This window comes from Temnothorax curvispinosus, unplaced genomic scaffold (assembly GCF_003070985.1).
Source record: "Temnothorax curvispinosus isolate PA1 unplaced genomic scaffold, ASM307098v1 QBEX01001491.1, whole genome shotgun sequence".
Taxonomy (NCBI): domain Eukaryota; kingdom Metazoa; phylum Arthropoda; class Insecta; order Hymenoptera; family Formicidae; genus Temnothorax; species Temnothorax curvispinosus.
The window spans coordinates 498157-519816 of record NW_020211271.1 but is presented as its reverse complement, the minus strand read 5'-3'; the positions used below and the strand labels follow the sequence as shown (position 1 = coordinate 519816).

At 36.9% G+C, this 21660-nt stretch overlaps 1 protein-coding gene across 2 annotated transcripts in view; it reads left to right on the top strand.

The window, feature by feature from the left end:
* The window catches only part of LOC112464214 (fasciclin-2-like), a 50011-nt gene that overhangs the window by 27124 nt on the left and 1227 nt on the right, over nt 1-21660 (top strand). For both annotated transcript variants that reach the window (XM_025031085.1, XM_025031075.1), the window contains 2 exons: nt 19538-19699; nt 20701-21034. In XM_025031085.1, the coding sequence (XP_024886853.1) occupies nt 19538-19699; nt 20701-21034 (496 nt within the window). The remainder of the gene's footprint in view (nt 1-19537; nt 19700-20700; nt 21035-21660) is intronic.

Below are 21660 nucleotides of genomic sequence, written 5' to 3'. Positions count from 1 at the left end.
TTAAGGTTTTATTAATTTTCACATTTTTTATGATAATTTTATTGGTATTAATTATATTATAAAACTTCTTTACAATGTTAAAGTAAAATATAAATTTTAATAAAGTAGCTTCACACACAAACTTTAATCTCTTCCTTCAAATTAGATATTCTTAAATAATAAAGTAGAATACATTTTATACTACTTGCAATACATCATGATTTTATATTTCTATTTTTTTCTCTCTTTTACTAGTATAGTTAAGGCAATTCCCTGTTTCGTACAACTCTAGGAACAAAGTTAAGAGTGGAGAAACGACTAACGGACAAGAAAATCGAACGCGCGCCTTTTGTCCAGATCTTCGAAGTTTACTTCGTCGAGGAAGCATCCTCGCGAGACATAACGGAATAAATAAAATGAGGAGAAGAGTGGCCTGGAAGCCACAAGGCCGAATGTAGGCGACGGTCGAGAGCCAATAAATTTCTCGCGATTGGAAACCATTCTTTCGAGGGGACATTAATTAAATGGCGCGCCGATGTTATCGCGCGGCGCGGCACGGCGCGTTCACACGTGCAAAGAAAAGCCGTGATTAATAGAGGTCTCGTCCACGCTGAAGAAGGATTATTTTCTTTCCAGCCCGACGCGTGCTGCGCTAAAGATTTTGTGAATAGGCGCCGCTTCTTCTCCGCCGTTTCTCGCGTTGCAATAAGTACTTTTCTCTCACAGATTTGGAATCGAAAGCAAAGAAAGAAACTTATGAGAAGAGTTGAACAGTAGCAAGAAATGACACAAGTATAGATAAGTGACTAAAACAAGAAATTAAAATTTTATAAACGTATAAAGCAAATATTTTTGAAGTTAAGCGGTTTCTAAATGATTAAGGTTTTCTTAAGTAACATTTCAAGTGCGATTTGATGTCCACGTTTTTGAATATTAGTTGCGCAGTTGCGCGCGAGCCGACTATGAATAAATCATAGGATACTTATACCTTCTATTAACACGACCCTCTATGTTACGATTAATCGTGTGGAAAGCCGCGTAATAGCGCTACTGCTTTTACCCATTGCTACCTGATTAATACTGCCCACTTCAGAAGCTCAGTAAAACTCGTAGGGAAGAAGCTGATCGTCTAACGCTTCATCCCAACGTGTACAGTTGCAAATACTGCAAAAACAATTGCACCGATAATTGTTTTCGCTGCAAAAGTCCCTCATGCAGAAAGCTCTTTCATTACACGTGTATACTGCAAGCTTACCGTCATCACATCACGATGAACCTTAACATTACAAATTTCTATTGCGTTTCCTGTAGTATTGATAAACTTAATCAGAATCTCTTTCCGATAAATTCAAGTCCTTCAGCTGAAAGTCCCAGAAAATTCTTGAAACCGGCCCCCATTACCAACTTCCCAACACCAATCAGAGCAAGTAGCACTACTAGCTTTAAATCGCCTGTAAAGGGATCTCCGTGTGTGAAGTGTTATACTTCTAATCCATTTAAAAATTCTAAAATAAATCCCTCTAAAACCGACACTCCTACTTGTTCTACCCCGCCTACAGAGAAATCCCCGGATGTGAAAAATCAGATCGATATTCCTCGTCCATCTGGAAATTCCAACACGAATTCCCCCGAAGTCAACGTTTCTACTTACTCTACTTCGCCTACAAACAAATCCCCGGATGTGAAGACTCTACAGGTCCAAACTCGCGGCACAAAACATGATACAGAAGAATATTTTGATTTTCAAGAACATATTACACAAATATGCACCTTCAAGAATGTACCAAGTACATGAAAAAACATTCCAATACTCAGGTAAAATGTTCTGTGGAGACGTCCGTTGAATTCGACATATTGAGCACTTTGCAGACTGTACTGAAGAGAAAAATGCAGAATATCGACAGTGTACTATTAGACATTCAAAAGAAAATTCAACTTCTTAAAGCCCAATGTCAAGAGATAAGAAATAATTTCGTAGAAGTATAAAAAATCAATCTTTATGTATCTTAGAAAAAATAGAAATATGGAATTCTTATAATAAGGAACTCTAAACTGAAAGACAAGGAAGATATTGAATAGCTACCTATGTGTATGTGCTATAATTTTATGGATAAGAAGTTGTCTGTAATCACAACATCGATGCTGTTTTGCAAATTAATATTATGTAACTTCGAAGACACGATCTCTCGCGTACCTTGTTAAAATTCTTCTTGAAACGACAAATTACGAAATATTCTGCCTTCTTTCTTCTTGTGATAAAAGTCTTTATTTTGCCTTTAAATTCTTTTAGAATTAAACAAATCTGAATCAACGAAGAGAGTTTTTTTAACATCGCGACAATCGTAATTGCTCCCAAATTCATAATAACAATATGTGTTAAATATTTAAATTAAAAAATGATGTTTTCTACTGAAAAATGCTTCAGATACACGCACACGCACACGTATCGTTTGCGAGGTACATGCCAAAAGTCTCTAATGCACTAGCGGGGCAAAGTGAAAACGAAGAACTCATAATTGCATAATAATTCATAAAAAAAAGTCGTATTACCGTATGGCAGAGTCGTGTCCGCGAATAATTTTATTTGATTCGTGCCACTCAAAGTACTTTTTACGTACCTTCGTTTAATGAGCCTTATCAAAGCGAGCCTCGTCTAGATTCCCTCGAGCGAGCTTCATCCTGCTAGGAACAAAGAAAAAAAGCTGCTTAAAAGGTTGAACGAAGATTGCCGTAATTGATAGCATGATGGATCAAAAATGCGCACCGTTAATAGAGACAGGATTTTATCATTTTGCTATGTATGATGTTCAATTAGGGACTTTTGTAACCAGATTGCGACGGAAGAATGTCGAATAATATTACGAGCCAATCGATCTTTACAAATTCTATAATGAATGATCTCTCGCAGGTAATGTACCTGCAGGTAATCTACCTTAGTATATAGATCGGCGCGTGCGCGAGCGTCCACACGAGTGAACACATACGGATACAGATACCTACATACATTTGCTTCTCGTCGATGCCTGTATTTTGATAAGCAGATATCGATTTCATTATTATATGAGTAGAACTGAAGAGCTTGATTTTCGACGTGACCGACGCGAACGAATGTATGACATACTATTGCCATAAATAAATATAAAATATATGTGAAATAAAATCATACGCATAGAAAGTGAACGACAATTAAAAACAATTTTTCAATATCTTTCTTCTTAGCTTCGGTTCTATTTCGCGCGATGTCTGAATGGAATTTCAAACGTAATTGGACACGTCTCTTGTAATCCGTAATTACCAGCACTAATTTATACATTTAGAGATATGTCTAATATATGTGGATATGATTAGACGCTCATAGACGCTCGGTACATCAAGAGCAATCTCCCTGAAGCGAAGCGGCGCGGCACCGATAGGCAAAGCTCGCACGGTCGATTGCGGAAATGTATATACACACACGTTATGTACATCAAGCGTATATATACTGTTTAATATATGATACATCTATCGAGGGTCAGAGCGCGCGCGTGTTTGTTCGCGAAGGCGACGTCGTTGTTAACAAGCGACGCCGACGTCGCCAGGCATTCCTGCCTGATGAGGCAAACGATTGACCCGCGCGCGCGACGGTACATACGAGACGCTGCAGGTGCAACCGAAGCACCCCAATCTGACGTTGCAGCTGCGAGCATCGGGACGCTTTGAAAGGGACAATGGGGTCGCGCTAAACGGCGCACATCGATCCGTGTACCGGCGGAATCCCAGTCTCAATCGGCGAGAGAAATATATAGCTCTTTAAAAAGATTGATTATTTGATTTAAAGCCCGGTCTACAATCAGTCGTATGTCGGAGTCGGATGTCGCAACGTAGCAGATGATCCAATGAGAGAATTTCTTTTTCGGAAACGAATTTTCCTCATTGGACCATCGACTACGTTGCGACATCCGACTCCGACATACGACTGATTGTAGACCGGGCCTTAGAGTTCGAAAATACGTGCCACGTTTTGACAAAGAACGCCACACATACACACACATACCTACTCAAAAGTGCCGCTTTTGTCCCTAGAATATTTCCGTTTATTTCTTTATAGCCGGAATCCGCGCTATTTCGTCGGATAGACAGTGCTTATGTTCGGCCGGTCTTCAGTCGGTCACGCTGCGCGTCAAGAATTCCTCGCGAGATTGCACGCGAATGTTCACGGAAGCTGGATCGATCGTGTCCGGAAACGATAGGGGATATTTCCACGAAAGTGCATATGAATGTAGGAGGAATTCGCGAGAACAAATCGAACGCCGTTAGTACATATTTACTGCATTGTCGCGCAACGACAGTTGCAATGTATTCACGATTTTGTTTGTGCCGTTTTACCAACAAGTCCCAGAGCAGATGACTAGAATTAAATATTTAAAAGGATTAATTTATTATCTCTCATCTGGGTTTTTTTGTTCAAATTTAAAATTGATTTTTTTATAGACGTTACATTTGAATTAAATTATTCGGGATATGCATATACATATATTAGCGATAAATTTCCAAAGAATATAACCGGCCGAAATCGTAAACACGGGAAACACACAAGCGTGAATTTTGACATATTTAAATTTATAACAGAGCTAAAATATAGATAATGATATGATAAGTCGATAAATGTAATGTCTTGCGATACGATCGCATGGTCATAATTATAGTCACCACTGTCGGCAGTAAGTGGAAGCCAGCTCTCGTGGCTCAATTATATCGGGTAGCCGCGTTGTCCTCGGCAACAAAAGCAACGCCCCATCGGAGCGAAGTATCGATATATTGTCAGAGAGGGGCCGATTAAGTGGGCCATTTCCGAGTGCTCGTTGCCTCTGTCTATTGTTTCCGAGAGAGGCCCCATTTGCCGCTCTCGTCCGAGTCGCGCGCTCTCGTTGGCCGAGCGCGAGTGAATCGGAAAACAACAACGGGAGGAAAAAAAAAGAAAAAAACAGATGGCTGAATGAATTTTTCAGCGAACTGTTACACCGGATTACGCTGTTCATGCGATCATTGTTATCTGTTGTTGTTGTACCCGATAACAAGAGGCAGATAAACATTTTTAAAAGGTTTTATGCCACTTGCTGCAAAATGCAATGAAGAGTTTTGCGGAGCGATTTAACGGACTGATTCGCGCGTCTGAGAGCCACGTGAGATTAGATTTATATTTTATTAGTGGGGTTATCTAATTCGTAAAACAATAACGTATCATATTGGATCTACTGCGATATCACGCGCGCACACACGCGTCACGACTGAAAAACGTTAAAAAGCCGTGGCAAATATTTTCGCCACAAAACGCGTCACCGGTCCGCGACACTTTCCGGTACATGTTGCACGGTAAATCTCACCGGAAAATTTAGCGGTTTGCGAGCGCAACGGGAGATTCGAGCGTGCGAGAAAGCTGGTTTCATCTCGGTGCCGCACAACCGAGAAAATATCAGTCGTCAACATTGGCCGGCGTATTAGTGCTGGCGATATTGCGATAAGAAGTAAAAAATATTATTCCCCGGATATCCAATTTACGATCGAGATACATTTTGGCAGTTGCGGTTGCAATAAACGCGACGTCGGAAACGCGCCACGCTGGCCATTGCGCGCTTATCGCAATAATTCGCGAGAGTTAGAAGCAGTTCATCGTAAAACGTAAAAAAGATCAAATTCCCAATACGATTGATGTTTTGTTATTCGTCACATAAGTATTAACTTTTTACGAAAACTCTAATAAGACTACGATTTAAAACGAGTTAATTGAGAATTGTATTCAATAATTTGTGTAGGCATGTGCCTACCATTAATCTTTAATCTGATTAATATTTTAACGATATAATAAGTAGAACGTATTACTTTGAGATAACAATGCTACCTTAAACTTTGAACCGCATAAGCTTTAAATCGCACAAAAAAAGATAAATTTTTTTATTATAGAAAAAGTTTGATCCATTGTATTATTGTTGTAAAAATTCGGTTTCCTTGAAATAACGATATTCGCTACCTTAGAAACCTTAGAAGAGAAAATTTAAACACGTCGATTAATTGTTGAAAATTAATCCGCTGGTAGCGAGCTTCGTGCGGTTCGCATGTAAAACCGCGGGGAGAGAGTTCTTCAGGGTAAATGCTTGTAAAGTACGCGTTTCGCTCTGTAATTTCCACCCCGGGTATGCGCGCCCTTATACTTGCCGTTTAACTCGGTTAGGCTTCGACCCGGTGCGCCAGAATACAATAGGCTTAAGGAATAATTACGAGATTGCAGAATTATTGCTCAAGAGATTCCCTTACCCATTCTTCGACATTACATCATTCCGCCGCTCGGGGAGCTATTAAAACTCGACATCACAATGGCCCATTCATTCGATTTTACCCTCCGTTTGTGTTAAACTTATCGCATATATGCATGCGAGCGCATGTACATTCATTGCAATAAAAATTATATTGCATTAAACCTGGTTCTCGCTCTCTTTACAACTATTATAGAATTATCAAGGGAGTCAAATTGATTTGTTTAACATTTTTTTAAATAATTATTATTTATTTGCAAAACATTATTTTTCTTTCTCTGACTTTTTAATTTTATAAATTTATTTTCCCTTTTTTTATTTTGCCCTTATTTTCATTTTTAATCTTCGGTAGTTTTAGTGTTAATTATAATGTATAAAAAAAATTTTTTAAACAATTTTCCTTACTTTTATTTCATTTAAATGAGAAAGTAACAATTGAACTATGAAGATCTTTTATTTTCGTAAGACGTGCTCTAGAATCGTTTGCCTTTTGGCCATAAAATCAGCATTGTTCGCCACTGATAAGCGTTCCATTAAATTTCGTATAACGATCGTTTTATACGTACACTAGAACTGCGTCAAGTGTGCCTATGAGACAATTTGTCGGCGACTAGGATTGTCGGGGATAAGACAAGCGGGTGAAGGGACGAGTCTCGTCGTGATCGCGAACGTGAAAGCGATAGTCGCGCGACGCGCAATAAAGTGACTGCACATAAAGGCAAGTTCGCACCGATTTGAGTTAGTTGCCCGAGGAAGAACGCCCGAAACAATACGCGCTATACTAAACGGCGAAACGTCTACAAATCGGAGAGATTGCGGCTTCGTCGGTCGGATACGGAAACATGCAAATAGAAGCGTTGCAACAGGTGTAATTGACAGAGCGACTTGGAACCGGACACGCGCGATCTCACCGCTTGTGTATAAGTCAACGATTCTATGCTATAAGTTAAACAATATTCGTTGACACATGATTTCGCGTGAGAATTGTCCTACGTTGGGATGGCATTCGTGGTCATGCACTGTTTGATCGTATACGCTCACGGATTTGCGATTGTTCGACATTATGCATCTGTACATCCCGTGATCGTTTCCGATTACGGAACGTCGCTCTTATCAAACGGCTTTCAAAAAGTCTACAATACGCTAATAATTCGGATTCTATATACCTACATACGCACAGATACAGATGTGTATATATGTATATGCCTGTGTGTATATATGTATGTATATGTCTTATCCCATGACGATGGAGGGCGTCGCTCACTGCCGGGTTTATCTCCATCCATTGTTTTTCAAACGAATAAACGCGAGCGTTCTCATTTATTGCTTCTCCCCCGCCCCCTCGTCGCCATGTCAAGATAGTAAGTCTCCTAAACTACGATGGGATCTCCGTGGAGTAACTGAACACTGAACGTTGTGGATTTTTCGATTTTGTAAGTGTCACAGTAAACTCGTTTCCCCGTCGAAACTCGTCGATTCAACTCGAATTACAAATACCTACTGTTGGCATCATTATCCTATCGAAAACCAATTATCTTACGAACGAGAACCTGAAAAGCACTTCGTAACGTAAATCAGAATGAAAACTTGTATAGCAATGCAATAAAGTAATCAAAGTGACTGAAATTAAAAAAAAACTATTTAAAATCATGAAACTGCCAGAAATAATCGATAAATAACTATAAACTATTGAATTTTTATTTTTCGCTATTTCTATCAAGCATAAGAAAACTGCTTTTGAAAATTGATTGTCCCAATTTACGAAGCAGATCCACATGAAACAGAAATTAATTTGTAATTAGGTCAGCCTTCAATCGGTGAACGCTCATGCAAAGTGCAAGTTCTTTTTATAGCTGCACAAGTGCAAAATCTCCGTATTGCAACTTGACCACACGTGACTGTGCGTTATATCTTTCGTTTCCTGTTTCATTAAACATTCTCTCTCAAAGAAATTATAAATACGACATAACTCGTGTTATGTCTCGCAAAGCGAAGGAATTATCCGCAGAAATTTATCTGTTTATTGAAAATTCGACACTTCTATACTAATTAAGATACTTTATTAAGCTTCAATATTCATTAGCTTCTGCGACATATACAGAGTACATTTTTGATGAAAATAACGGCATTTTCATGAAAAATGTATCGCAGATAAAACGAGATAATTATATTTCGCATTATTAACCATAATTTTAAATAAGCGATACTGGAAAATTACGGAGATTTTGTTTCAAAATTCATAATAGCGTACATTTTAACAAGCTCGTGAGAGATAACCGGTCGTAACAATCCTGATAACCTTTTTTTTTTCGCTTCGAATGTTCGCTACACTGGCGCAATTTATGCTCTGCGTTACAGAATTACCCGATTATCAACTGTCATAAAATTATTCTGAACTCGCGCACTGATACGATAAAATTTACGCGATTTAACAAACAAAAGCTCAGCATAATAAGACATATGTATGTACAATTAAAAAATTTCAGAAAACGCTACTTTCATATACTTTCGACGCCTCTCGTTTATTTATTTATTTATTATAGAATAGAAATGTTGTAGAAAATGATTTTTATAATTCATTCTCTATAATAACGAATAACACTTGCATTTTTTTTATGACGCTGTTAACTGAGCATCTTAAGAAAAAAAGCCAAACTTCCAAAATTATAAAGCAGTTCCATTTATACTATGTTTTCAATCGCGAGAGCTACGCGAGTCATTTCATTAACAGTCGTGAAAAAGAGCTCGCAGAAGAGCTCGCTTTCGCTATTCCGCGGCAAACTTAGTATTGCGCGTTCCAAGGACTATTTGCTATGCCAGCCAGAAAATTGGAGAAGTTTCCGCATTCCGTCGGGATTTCCGCGCGGATTTCGGGCGCGCGTGTACTGATTTCCGAAATATTCATACATATTGGCGCCGACTGTCACGAAATTTATACGCGGCACATCGGCCGAATACCTGCGAATTTCTCGTGTGCATCCGCGCATCAGAGCGCACATGATCACGCACCGAATCCCCCGCGTCCTATACGCGCGTGTGCAGCTAATCGCAAGAGGCACGATAGAAATGTTCGACGTGGTTTCCGTTACCAATGAAAAGTAGATACAGGATTTGTCGGGATTCATTTCCATTCGAATGTACTGACATTTCGAATACTCCTCCACCTCGATTCTTTTTTTACTATATATGATTTACACATACTTTTGCTACTGATTCGATTAATGCGATAAAAATATCTCGATGGAAGAAAAAAAATTGAGTTGGAATTTATTTATACGTTAATATATATATGTATGTATATACTAACGTAACAGGATCAATAAGATTAGTCATATCGAACATCGAGAGAACTATTTTCAAAAAAATGCATTTTAAAGCCATTTAAAACCATTTTCAAATCACATCAAGCATTTCTTTTAGCAATTTATTTTTTATTTCTGCTGGTTCCACTTCGATCACTGCAAATTCAATAAAATGATACCTTGATATCATGTACAGAGTTTTAAAAAATTATTATCTTTATTTCAAACCTTAAAAGTCTTCTTTTTGAAATGCTATTTTAGAAATTGACAATTCTTTTTTATCTAATTATCATCACGATTCAAAATAACAAAATTTGGAAACATATATAATATAAAACCATTTTTAGAAGAGAAAAAAAGGACAAAATGTAAACTTAAAAATTGTTATTATCGTAGAGAAAACTTGCATATCTATGTTTTCTATGGCTTTCTTCGAATGTTTGGCCCTTGAAATTTCTATCGAACGTATTTATAACATAATGTATTCCGGAATGTATTGCTAGGCTTTAATCAAATAATCGATATTATCTGAAATTAACTTGAGAGAGAGAGCATGAAGTACATAAATGCATCACGGAATAGTCTAGAACATCAAAGCAATAATTATATCGTCACATGATTATGCAATACGACGACAATATCTCCACATTATTTCATTGACCGTAACAATTAGCTCTGCATTATCCCTTCAAAGGATGATTGCGCGTCTATGTAGAACGTCTATCGGGAATCACGGTCGGAATGCGTAAGCAGAATGCAACGGCCATGCATGCAAGCTCGGGCATGCGGAGAAGGACCTCGCGCGCTATTCGGAAAGGACTAAACCACCAAAGACACCGTTCTTGTCTCAGATTATCCACCCTTTGTAGTGTATGCAAAAATATAGCGTGTATACATAGCTCTCGGTGTAGCTCCAGAGAAAATTGAAATTGTATTGAAGTTGACTGAAAATTGATCGGTATAAAATACACTCCATTGCAACTGTGAAATAATTTTGATCGGAAACCATCGATTTTGCTGGTCGGCGAGCTCATGATTTTACGGATGAACGAGAGCTCCGTTCGATTGCGCCGCTTTATAACGCGTTGCGAAGGGCTGCGTGGAACATCGTCGTTCGTTTAATTAAGAGTACTCGCGGAATAACGAAAGGCGTTCGCCAGCGGCGAGGCGTTTTAGTGGCCATAAATTTCCAGTGCAGTCACATAACTGGGTAAAACGTATGTCGTAACAAGAACCGGACGCGCTCGCATTCGACCAGAGAGAATGCAATTATAAAGCCCCCATGCGTGTTACCCTCGCGCTGACTGCTCGTTAAAAAGGCGGTAGATTTTATTTTTAAGTTTACCTGCCAATGAAGTTTTGATTCGCCCGCGGGAGGTCATTCTTTCCTATCCTGATCTATCTTGAAAGAATAAGCTATATACGGCTTGTGTATGATTTTATTATTTAATTGGTTGAGATATGAACGAAAATGGTTTTAAACTATGCTTTCTCGATGCTATTAAAAAACTATTAAAATGATGCATTATACAATATGTATCCTTGATGTTTATAATTGTTTTCATATATTTTTATAGCGAAATCTCTTTAATATAAATATATGTAGTAAATTCCTGTTGGAATTTTCAAATGGACCAAAAGTATCGAACTGATTCTTCACATCCGGGGATTTATTTGTAGGCGAAGTAGAGCAAGTACTGCTACTTGCTGTGGCTAGTTTTGGGGGTGTCAACGGTGTGGAACTTTGAATTGAAGGATAAAAATTGCTCAGAGAAAGATTCAGATTAACTCTATCAATACTACAGGAAACGCAATAGAAATTACTATCGACAATATTCATTATCATATTAATATAGTAAGCTTGCACTGTACACGTGTAATGCATGAACCTTCTGCAGAGACCTTTGCATTGAAAAACGATGACTGGCAGGCTTCGTATAGTATTTGCAAATGAACATGAAACAAATAATATCTCGTGGCTGCATCATAAGATGGAGAAAGCAGGTCACTCGAAGGACAATCGCCAAATTTATCGTTTGAAAATTGTAGCCTGTCGATACAAATATGACTGTGTGAAAAGGACGATCGTAAACACAATCGAGGCGCGAACATTAAAGACACAATACCATGTGTATATCGATAGCAATTCAAGCAGAATTGCAAGCTCGTTACCTGCGAGACCACGTCCAATTTACAAAAAATCCTGTTCAATTCCCAGAAGTGAATTCCCTCCTGAGAGTTTAGCAGTTCAGGTCTATAAACTGTTAAGAGCGATTCCACCGGCGTTTTCGGTCAATAAGACGGTCATCGGAGACGAGAGGATCGATCGGTACGGCACAAACGAAACGGCTCTAACTATCCTTAATTGTGATATATACTCACTTCAAAGATCTCAACGTTGCGTCCAGACCGTCAAATTCAATCAGTACAAACAGTTCACATGCACTCACAAGAAGCTGCGGTAAAGTTAAACTGAATGCTCCGCAAGATGTTAATACAATAATGACGGAGCTCGAGAGACACACGATTCCGCGCTTAATGTCTCGCGTTAGGGAACATGTCAATATTTTGAGACGTACGGAAATTTGCAAAAAAAAATTGTTGCCTTCTATTTATGAAATTCTTTTCATGTTATCAAGGTTTACCTCTACCGTTTTCTTTTAAAATTCTCCATAATAAATAAATAATCGATATACATATAGATAAATAATCAATATACATCTCTGCTTTTATTAAAATATATCTCTTTAATTATCATTATAATATCTTTGTATTTTATATATACATATAATAAAAATGTGCATTTCTCATAAAGAAAATAAGTTTATATTATCTTTATATTCGAGCACAATAGATAAACTTTTCCTGGAAAATATAAAAAGAGGATTGCGTTCGCTTTAGAATCTTTAGATCGAGAATCGCTGAGTTGGGTAAACATTTGATTGTAAAAGATGTCTTAAAAGATGCACATTTGACTTGAAACATTTTAAATGAATAAAAGATTCGAGGAAAATTAAAAAAGAAAAAGCTTTCCGCAGACAATATTGTGGAAATCGTTTCTACATACGTTTGAAAATGTATTATCGCTTAGCGACCGACACTTTCGAAAGTACTTACAAGAGAAGGCATAGTGATTTTATAATATTCATAATATCAGAAATTATAATATTATCAGATATGTCAGACACAGTACGTGTTAGCGTAATCGTCCTACAGTTCTATAAACGATGTAGAAAACTGATCGGGCGATCTGTTAGGATCACTATTCGTTTTGTGGAGATCAGCGATTTTTAAAAGGGAGAAAAATGCCTCAATATCCCTTGAGCACGAATTTATACGGGCAAAGAACGCCTTTCTATCGTTAGGAAGAGTACTTCCCGGATGCGTATATACCGGTTACTAAGCCTGTAGTATCGGAAAGTACGTTTTATTTCGCAATGAAGCGCTATTGTAACTCACATTTACATTGCGCATATGTGTGCTTATCTGTTTACGAAAATGATATTAAAAAAGACTAGAAAACTGCGTTGTATATGTATTGCACGTGTGTAACGTACATATATTCTCGAATTTAAAATGCAGCAATAAAACACAAATAGTTACTTTGCGTCTTGTAGTAAAATGTATATAAAATTCCGTTTATTTTATATTTTATACGAATTATAATTATTCGCAATTAAGTTTTCAATACAGCAAATATGATTTAATTATAATATTAATATGCGCACAATAAAAAAATTAATAAGAAAGGAAGAAATCTAATTCGTTGAGATTATTTATCATAGCAATCATATAGGATTACAGATTTGCTCAAATAGCTTCAACTAAAGTAATCACAAACGGATCACTCTCGGAGTAATAAAGTCAGAGCGTAATTTTGCCATATCTCTGCGATCTACGTGGCACCACAGCGAGTGTCGCGGGGATATTAATTCGTGATAAAGTCCATAATCCTTGTTTGCAAATTTATGAACAGTGGATTGACAAGCGTAAAGCGTGATTCTCGCCGAGAGGCACAGAAATTCGGAACAAAAGGGATTCCTGCTCTGTCAAGTCAGGTCAATCACTGATTCGTATCGCCCTATAATACCTTGACATACGAAATCTATCTGCGTTCGCTGTACGCCAGGTGAACATAGAAATGATTACTTGCAAAAAAACTGTAAACTCATATTCGAATTTATTATATTTTCTGTATAAACGGACATCGGAAATAACTCAGTTTAGAAGTTATGCGATTAAAGACGCAGAAAATTTTAAACAAATAAGTTTTTCGAAATAAATTTTTAAACAAAAGCAAAAAAAATATGTACGCCTCTCTCTCTTTCTCTCTCTGACTTTGTACGCTATATTTTTGCATACACTACATACTGAATCTTTTAGACTGAGTTGAATAATTTTACAAATAACTCTGAAAAAATGCATATTTTTCAACGAATATTTTTCCAATAGAATGTCAAATACCACAAAATTTAATCATAAAAATCAAAATTTAAGCCTGTTTTTGGTAAATTGAAAGAATATATTTGAAAAAGAACTTTTCAAGGAAGCTAGTTACTTGAAATTTTTGCCGAGTCTCAAAGATCTATGTGTGTAGTTCTAGAATTAAGAAACCACACATTCGAGCTAATCATAAAAATACTTTTGCTCCAAAATTATTTAAAACGGTTTTTAGAAAGAAAAGAAATGTATAAAATTGACAATATATTTAGTAATAAAGAAAATAATTGAAATAAGTAAAATTAATGTAAATAAAACGTTATACCATGCTGGTTTTGTTGATATAAATTCAAACGTTTTCACCTATGCTCATAGAGCATAAGGAGAGGTTAATTACGCTGACGTCGCATCGCGACCCTTCACGCGAGAGTATAGTGTTACGGTATGCTATTATTTATTACTGACATCATTAACCCTTGGCGCTTAATATAATGTGATGGAACAACTTATATTCGCACATAACAGCCTTATAAGCTGATTAAGAAAAAAAAATGCAGAATTAAAAGAAAACTTAATGAGATTCAATATTATAATACTAGAATTTACGCTTCTATTATTTCTATGTAAAGATTAGAATTCTTCTACATATTATAAGAAGTAGATTTCATTTTAACAATAAGATAAGAAGTTAAACCATAATGAGTAATATGTATAATGTATATATAGTCACAACAACTTTAAATTGTATTAAAATCGGTTATATAAAAATTGATAAATTCTTTGAAAAATTAACCTTATAAATGTAGAGAAATAAATGAATTATTAATCTCCACATCTAATTTAAACTTTGCCTTAAAATAAAATTTTAGTCAGATTTTCACGTTAAAAATTATTACTTTTAATGGAAAAGCATAATGTTCAAAATTAACTCTAAATTTTATTGGCGTAATCTAACATTTTCCACAGCGTCATATTAAAGAATATATTATTAATAAATTGATAAATAAAATATATAATAAATGCTTAATATAGGCTACGGTCAACGTGACGCTACAAATGTTTTGGAGCGTTCTTCTTCTCTTTCTTTCTTCATTGAAAGAAAAGAGAAAAGGAATGCTTCGAAGCATTTGTAGCGTCACGTTGACCGTAGCCATAGTGTAGGATGCCAAGTTTGGCGGTTGGTTGTGGCGCGTGCGATATTGATCACGCGGGATCGGCGTGACACGCGAGTCGCGAGCGTGCGAGTGTGTTCTCTGCGCGAGGCGAGAGACAAAAGCGAGCGAGCGTCTATAAGGAACGTAGCGAAAGACACAGTCCGCGAGTTACCGAGAATTATATTATATCCGAGAACTATTATATTTTATATCACTTCTGAATATCGATTAAACGATCGCATGTTAAAAGATCTATCCTCCGCTCTATTTACCCGCATATCATATCATATCTTAAAATAGATATACAATATATAAATAATAATGATAAAATTATACAATAATAATAAGATTATAATGAAAATCGTTCAATATTTCTCTTTACGTATGTAAAAAGTTGATAAAGTTCGGTTAGTATAAAATGATCATTACCTATAACCGCGAAAAGTCATCGTACGAGTTAAACGCGAATATTATCCACTCTCTCACGTGATTTTACTCGTTCATTAAATCTTGGATATAGCCTTCTCTTTGCCGTCGATACGAGAATTTACGAGCAATACATCCGCATTGCTTTGTAAAGGACGTATACATCCTGCGGAGAGTGCACTCTCATCGAATACGTGACGGGGCATCGAGGGTTCGCCGCAGGGCCAGTGCGGCGTTCACGTGTCACGCGTGTCGCAACACGCGCGTGTTATCGCGCAAAATGACACGTCCGTCGCGGACGCGTAACAGCCGGATGTAGGTTGGACGCGAGAAGACAGGAAGAGCCACGGAGCGAGGCTCTGATCGACGTGACATGAATAAAAGATCGAGCGAATGTTTCTCGGACTACTTTTCTCGGCGCGCCGATATTGACTGTCGTCTTGACGTTCGCGCCTCGATATCGTCCGCCGAACCATTCGTCGTAATTAACCCTTCGAGTGCTTTTTCAATTGTTTTTACATCTTCGCGCTTGATAAATATACAGACTACAGACTGAAGCGAAACATTTGCAGTTTATCGCGTACCTATACGCCGTTCTCAAAATGCGAAAATGACGGCCAGATTATTCAATATATCAATGAATTTTCTTGCTAAAGATATCAAAGATCACTCATTAAATTTCAATTTGATATCTTAATATAAAATTCTAAATGACAAACAATATTTTATTATTTATTGGATTTTTGATCGCTTGTTATCTAAAAAAATCAACTTCATATTTCACTAAAAACACAATATGCAGTTTCGAGTTTTCGTAAGACAGTCATAATTCTGAATCAATTCTAAAACATTAACAAAAATATTTTATTATTATATTATTATAGTGGCATATGATAGCTGCAAATTTGGGCAGACCGTGAATACGTGCGGGACCGATAAACAATATGGATGGAAGAAGAGAAGATAACGAGCTATTCATCGGCCATTACGTTTACAATCCGTACCCGAGATACATATATCGAGAATTAATTTTACAGCCTATTCGTCCCTATGCGTTTTGTTTGGGGGCCACGGATTTATTGTTTTTTTTTTTCGTCAGCGCGTGTAATGCATACGTTATGCGCAAAGTGTTTTCAGCGCATCGCTGATTTGCGTTACAAAGGCAAGTTTTTAATCACGCACACGCGAGTAAGCGACACGTGAAAAAAAAAACGTGCAAATTTTATTCAACGGTGGCAAAATAACAATCCTTGGATTCAGATACGGATATAATTTGTAACATAATAGTTTTTAACATCAAACACGAAATAAACAATGCGTAAACTTTTTGCATTAGAAATGATATCCGGAGAGATCCTCCCTCATTCGTACGAGAATATTTTGGTACGTTCTTCCCTGAAAATAAATCTTTGTCGAGAATTGCCTGAAATTTACCTTCGAAATGAAAATCAGATGAAAGGATTATAAATATTCCATATTCATTTCAACATCACGATTATCCTTAATGGTCCTTTATTTTAACTCAACCCCGTAAATATTCAGTCAATTTCATTCACGTTAAAGCGCAAAGAGATAAGAACGTAATCGTCGAAAGTGCCATCACGTTCGTATTTCAAAAAGCTATCAAAAAATGCAATCGTCGACAGTTGATGACAAAGAACGCGGTGAAAAAGAAAGAGAGGTGACAGGAAGTATAAAGGAGGGACAAGGCGATAAATTATAATGATGTTCGAGGCGACGCATACCGAAAGGGTTCTTAATGAAAGACCGTAATTAAAGAGTCGCGCGCGAATGAGGATTCCCTCAAACTTCGTAATCTCGCTTCCACGCGCGGCTCTTTCCATGCCGACGACAATGGATGTGCGAATGTGTCACCGCCACTCGTTATCCGCGAATTATTTATTCTACGCCCGTCAATATTGAATTTGCCCCTATTATTGAAACATCCCGTCGGTAATTCGCTTCAACGCGCGCGCCGCTCGTAATCGCCGAATCCGCTTAATTTCATCAGAATCGGCGAATTGAGCACAACCGGAAACCGCGCATCTCCGAAAAACGGTATATATCGCTATTTTCCTCGCGATTTACGCGCGCGCGCCCTCCTGTAAACGCATAAAGTTCTTTAGTATTTAGTTAAAATTGTAATATTATTTTACAAATGTTAGATTATAATACGAAAATTCCGAATAAATATAATATAAAGAATAATATACAAAAACCCCGTTAACTCTGAGCAGAAATAAAAGAGAGAATATAAATTGATGCACCAATAAGTATACTTATCAAAAAATTATATAATTATTCCATTGCATCAGCAAGTAGACAGCATTTAATATCTGCGAATGGTAATATTTCACAATGTATAGCAATAATTTATATATATTAATCTACATAAATGCGATTTACATTCTCCATTTTATTATCCCTATACATAACAAATAATCTATTGTGATTTACTAATCCATATGTATATTTGTCCAAAATATATTATAAATTTATACTCGAATTTAACGAAGATTTATTTCTGTTATTTATCATTCTTTTATTTGTAAGAAAACAAGAACGTTTTCGCATTAATATAACGTAGCAGCCGCAACATCGATTAGCGTCAGTCTCGAACTCGGTCGCTGTCATCTAATAAACAGCGCGGCATACATAATAATTTAATGCGCGATGTTCGTCAAATATCTTCAAAGTTGCAACGCCCGCCAATTCCCTATCCTTCAATATCAGCCGAAACTTCGGCCATTACTTCCAGGATTTGTGCCACGAAATACAAACATTAAATGTAAAGTCGCTCGTCATCGTGCAACGTCGGCCGCATGACAATGGATATGCATCACCTGCACTGATATAAGATGCAAAAAAGTTGAGGAAGGTGAAGAGATTGCGCCGCGAGAGGCAAGGCTGGCGTTAATAATTGGACGTTTCGGTACTAGCCTCACAATCTTCCCGAAAAGATTTCATTTCCCTTCGCAGAAAAGGAAGAGACGTTGAATTCAATTTTTAAAATAATTCACAGCTGGCTTCTTCCTGGCGACAATACGCGCGAGACAACCATGAACGCAAAGATAACACGCGCACTCGAAAGTATTCTTTTACATAAAGTACAGTATATAATGCGATATCTTATTGTACGGTATGAAAAGCACCTAACGATTCAGGTATTGAATAAAATATCTGGAGTAAGTATAGATTCGCGTAAGGGGGGAAACTTCTCGCTGACGCACAAGAATATCTTGAGATTCTGCGGAAGATCTATTTCTACCTGGAAGACATTTTCCATAAATAACCGTCGATGTCTGTCTTTGAAATCAACAGAGCGAGACTCACGCAATATATTTTTCTAGCAAAGTATCGTGCCGGATATTTCAGAAGATCTGTCAAGCAGATACTTCTGTTCCTATTGCTTACGAAAACGTCGCGTGGGTTGAAAATTTAATCGAGTGCCGGTAAAGTAATACATACGGATCTGGGTCGTTTCGCCAAAGGCGGTCGCGCGCTTTGCCAACGTGCGAATAAATAATGCAAAAAGGTTGCGGGCGTCTCTGGAATGTTATTTTATTTTACTTTGAACGTAATTCGCAACTCTACATATTTTTTCGGTAACTATAGAAGACGGAATTATATGACTAAAGTTCGGTAGGAATGCGAGATCCTGTATTTTATAAATATGATAATCGACTGACTACATAAAATCCGAGATAGCTTGTAAAATTGCGCGTGATATAACATATTAGAATAAGTAACAATGTATGCACGCATAGAGAAAAGAACATTACTGTAGCAAATTTCCATTATTTCCTGCACGCTATACGTGTAAAATTCATTTGTATCTACATACGTCAACTTTTAATCTTACTTATATTTTTTATGCACTTGAGATAATTTATCCCGAAATACTTAATAAGGAACAGCGAATTAACAAATAAAACTCGTATTTCAGGTAACGTGGATCAGACGAAAAGACAGACAACTACTCACATTAGGTAGAGACACACATTCTATAGACACACGGTTCGTTGTCGCAAACAATCGCAACGGTCCTAGCTGGAATCTACTGATTAAGAACGTCAAGCAAGAAGATGCGGGTCTTTACGAATGTCAGGTAATATGTGATGTTCACAAGAAAATATGCTATTCCCGAATAAATAGGGCCATAAGTAAGGTTGTAATCGCACTGTGATATACATTATGTCTTTGTATAATATTACTCGTAAAAGAAATTAGATATATTTATATAAACTCTACTATAAACTTAGCACAAACCTAACTTTGATTTATAATCCGTAAAATCTTAATAATTCCGAAAACATTTGCAAATTGTGAAAATTGATCTCTTCACCCACAAATTATATGACACTTTAGTAGATCTCATTTGTTACTTATTAATTTTCTGTAAATAAAATTAGTTTACAATTTACTCAAATTAAAACGGGTGTGTGAAGTTAACAACCCTATTTTAAAATTCGATAGTTCTGATTAGAATTCCAACTTCTTTTCGAACAGTATAGGAATATTTTTATGTTTATATCAGCATAAATTTATGCTGATTGAATGTACGTGTTTTGAATACAAGACAAGTATCCTTTTTCACCACAAAAATATCCAATTTCAAAATTTAAGTGAGTTATTTCGACAAGTATTGCTATCGACTGATTCTTAACACAATTTTTCTCCTCTGTCCGTAACGGAGTTTTTCAACCGTAAAAAATAACAAGCGGGAGAATTGCCAGGTTGCACCGATCTTTACTACTGGCCGCATGCATCAAATGGCTGGTGTTTATCGGCTCAGTAGTGAAAACCGATCGCGGTCAGACAGCAGTAATATTGTATATTCAATGTGTTAAACCTATCAAATAATAACAGTTCCCTTGGTAGGAAGCTGTTATTTGTAGAGAACCTGTTGAGCATCCCTCTTAATGTGATATATTAACTTAATTATACTACAAAGTAATTATATGTAATATCTCACTAGAATTCGTTCTTATTTTTGCAATGTGCTGTTTTATTCTTTCTCATGCATATACGTATATGTATAATATATGCATAAAGAACAGTATATTTTATAAATCATAGTTCTCGTTTCGCGATGCTCTAATAAAATAGATTCAGACAGCACCAATGCAGCAGCGATTCGTGCGATTGAACATCACGGAGGCGTACACGGTGATACCGGGTGGGCCGGATCTCCACGTGAAGCAGGGATCCAGCCTGCGTTTGGAGTGCCAGCTGATGGCGGCCGCAGAATCGCCCAGCTACGTGTTCTGGTATCGCGAGGCGCGCATGATAAATTACGACAACGAGCCCGGCGTTAGATTCGAGCTCAGGCAAAATGGCTCTGTGCTCGTCGTGGAGAAGGTGAAGCTCTCACACGGCGCGAATTACACGTGTTTGCCGAGCAATGCCAGACCGGCTCACATCATGATACATGTCATCGAAGGTGAGCAATTGTTCGGCTTGTGACTTATTAATCTTCCGATTCCATGGATACTTAAATAATTTTGTCTGATAAACAGATTGACATAGATTACTAAACGACTCGATAGATGCGGTGATAATATATAACGCACTCGATCTTATCAATTTAATATTTAGTATTTAGTCATAATAAAGAAAGAATAAATATACTATTTTCTTAGGTATAATTACATTGATTCTACATATGCTAAGATTATACAGACTGAAATATAACGAAAATTTAAAAATCGTATATTGATTCGGCTGTTTTTTTTTTTTTATCGTAGTATCGAAGACTCATCTTTATATCTCGCAATTTCATTGCAAGCTCTTTCCATCTCAGCTCTTGAAAAAATTTCTCTCGTCGATCATCGAAAATGCTGAAAATCAAATCCTCTTTCTCCTCGAACCATTAAGAAAACATTTTTTTTATTTATGCTTTCACGTATATATATATATATATATATATACGCGTGAAATCTGGATTCGGGTAAAAACAAACGTAGCCAATATAGGACAAATTTTATAGAGCGTAAAATCTGCGAACCACCCTCAATCTCGGAGGATCGTAGTATATAGGACAGGTCGCCAATTTTTTTCGTCCCAACA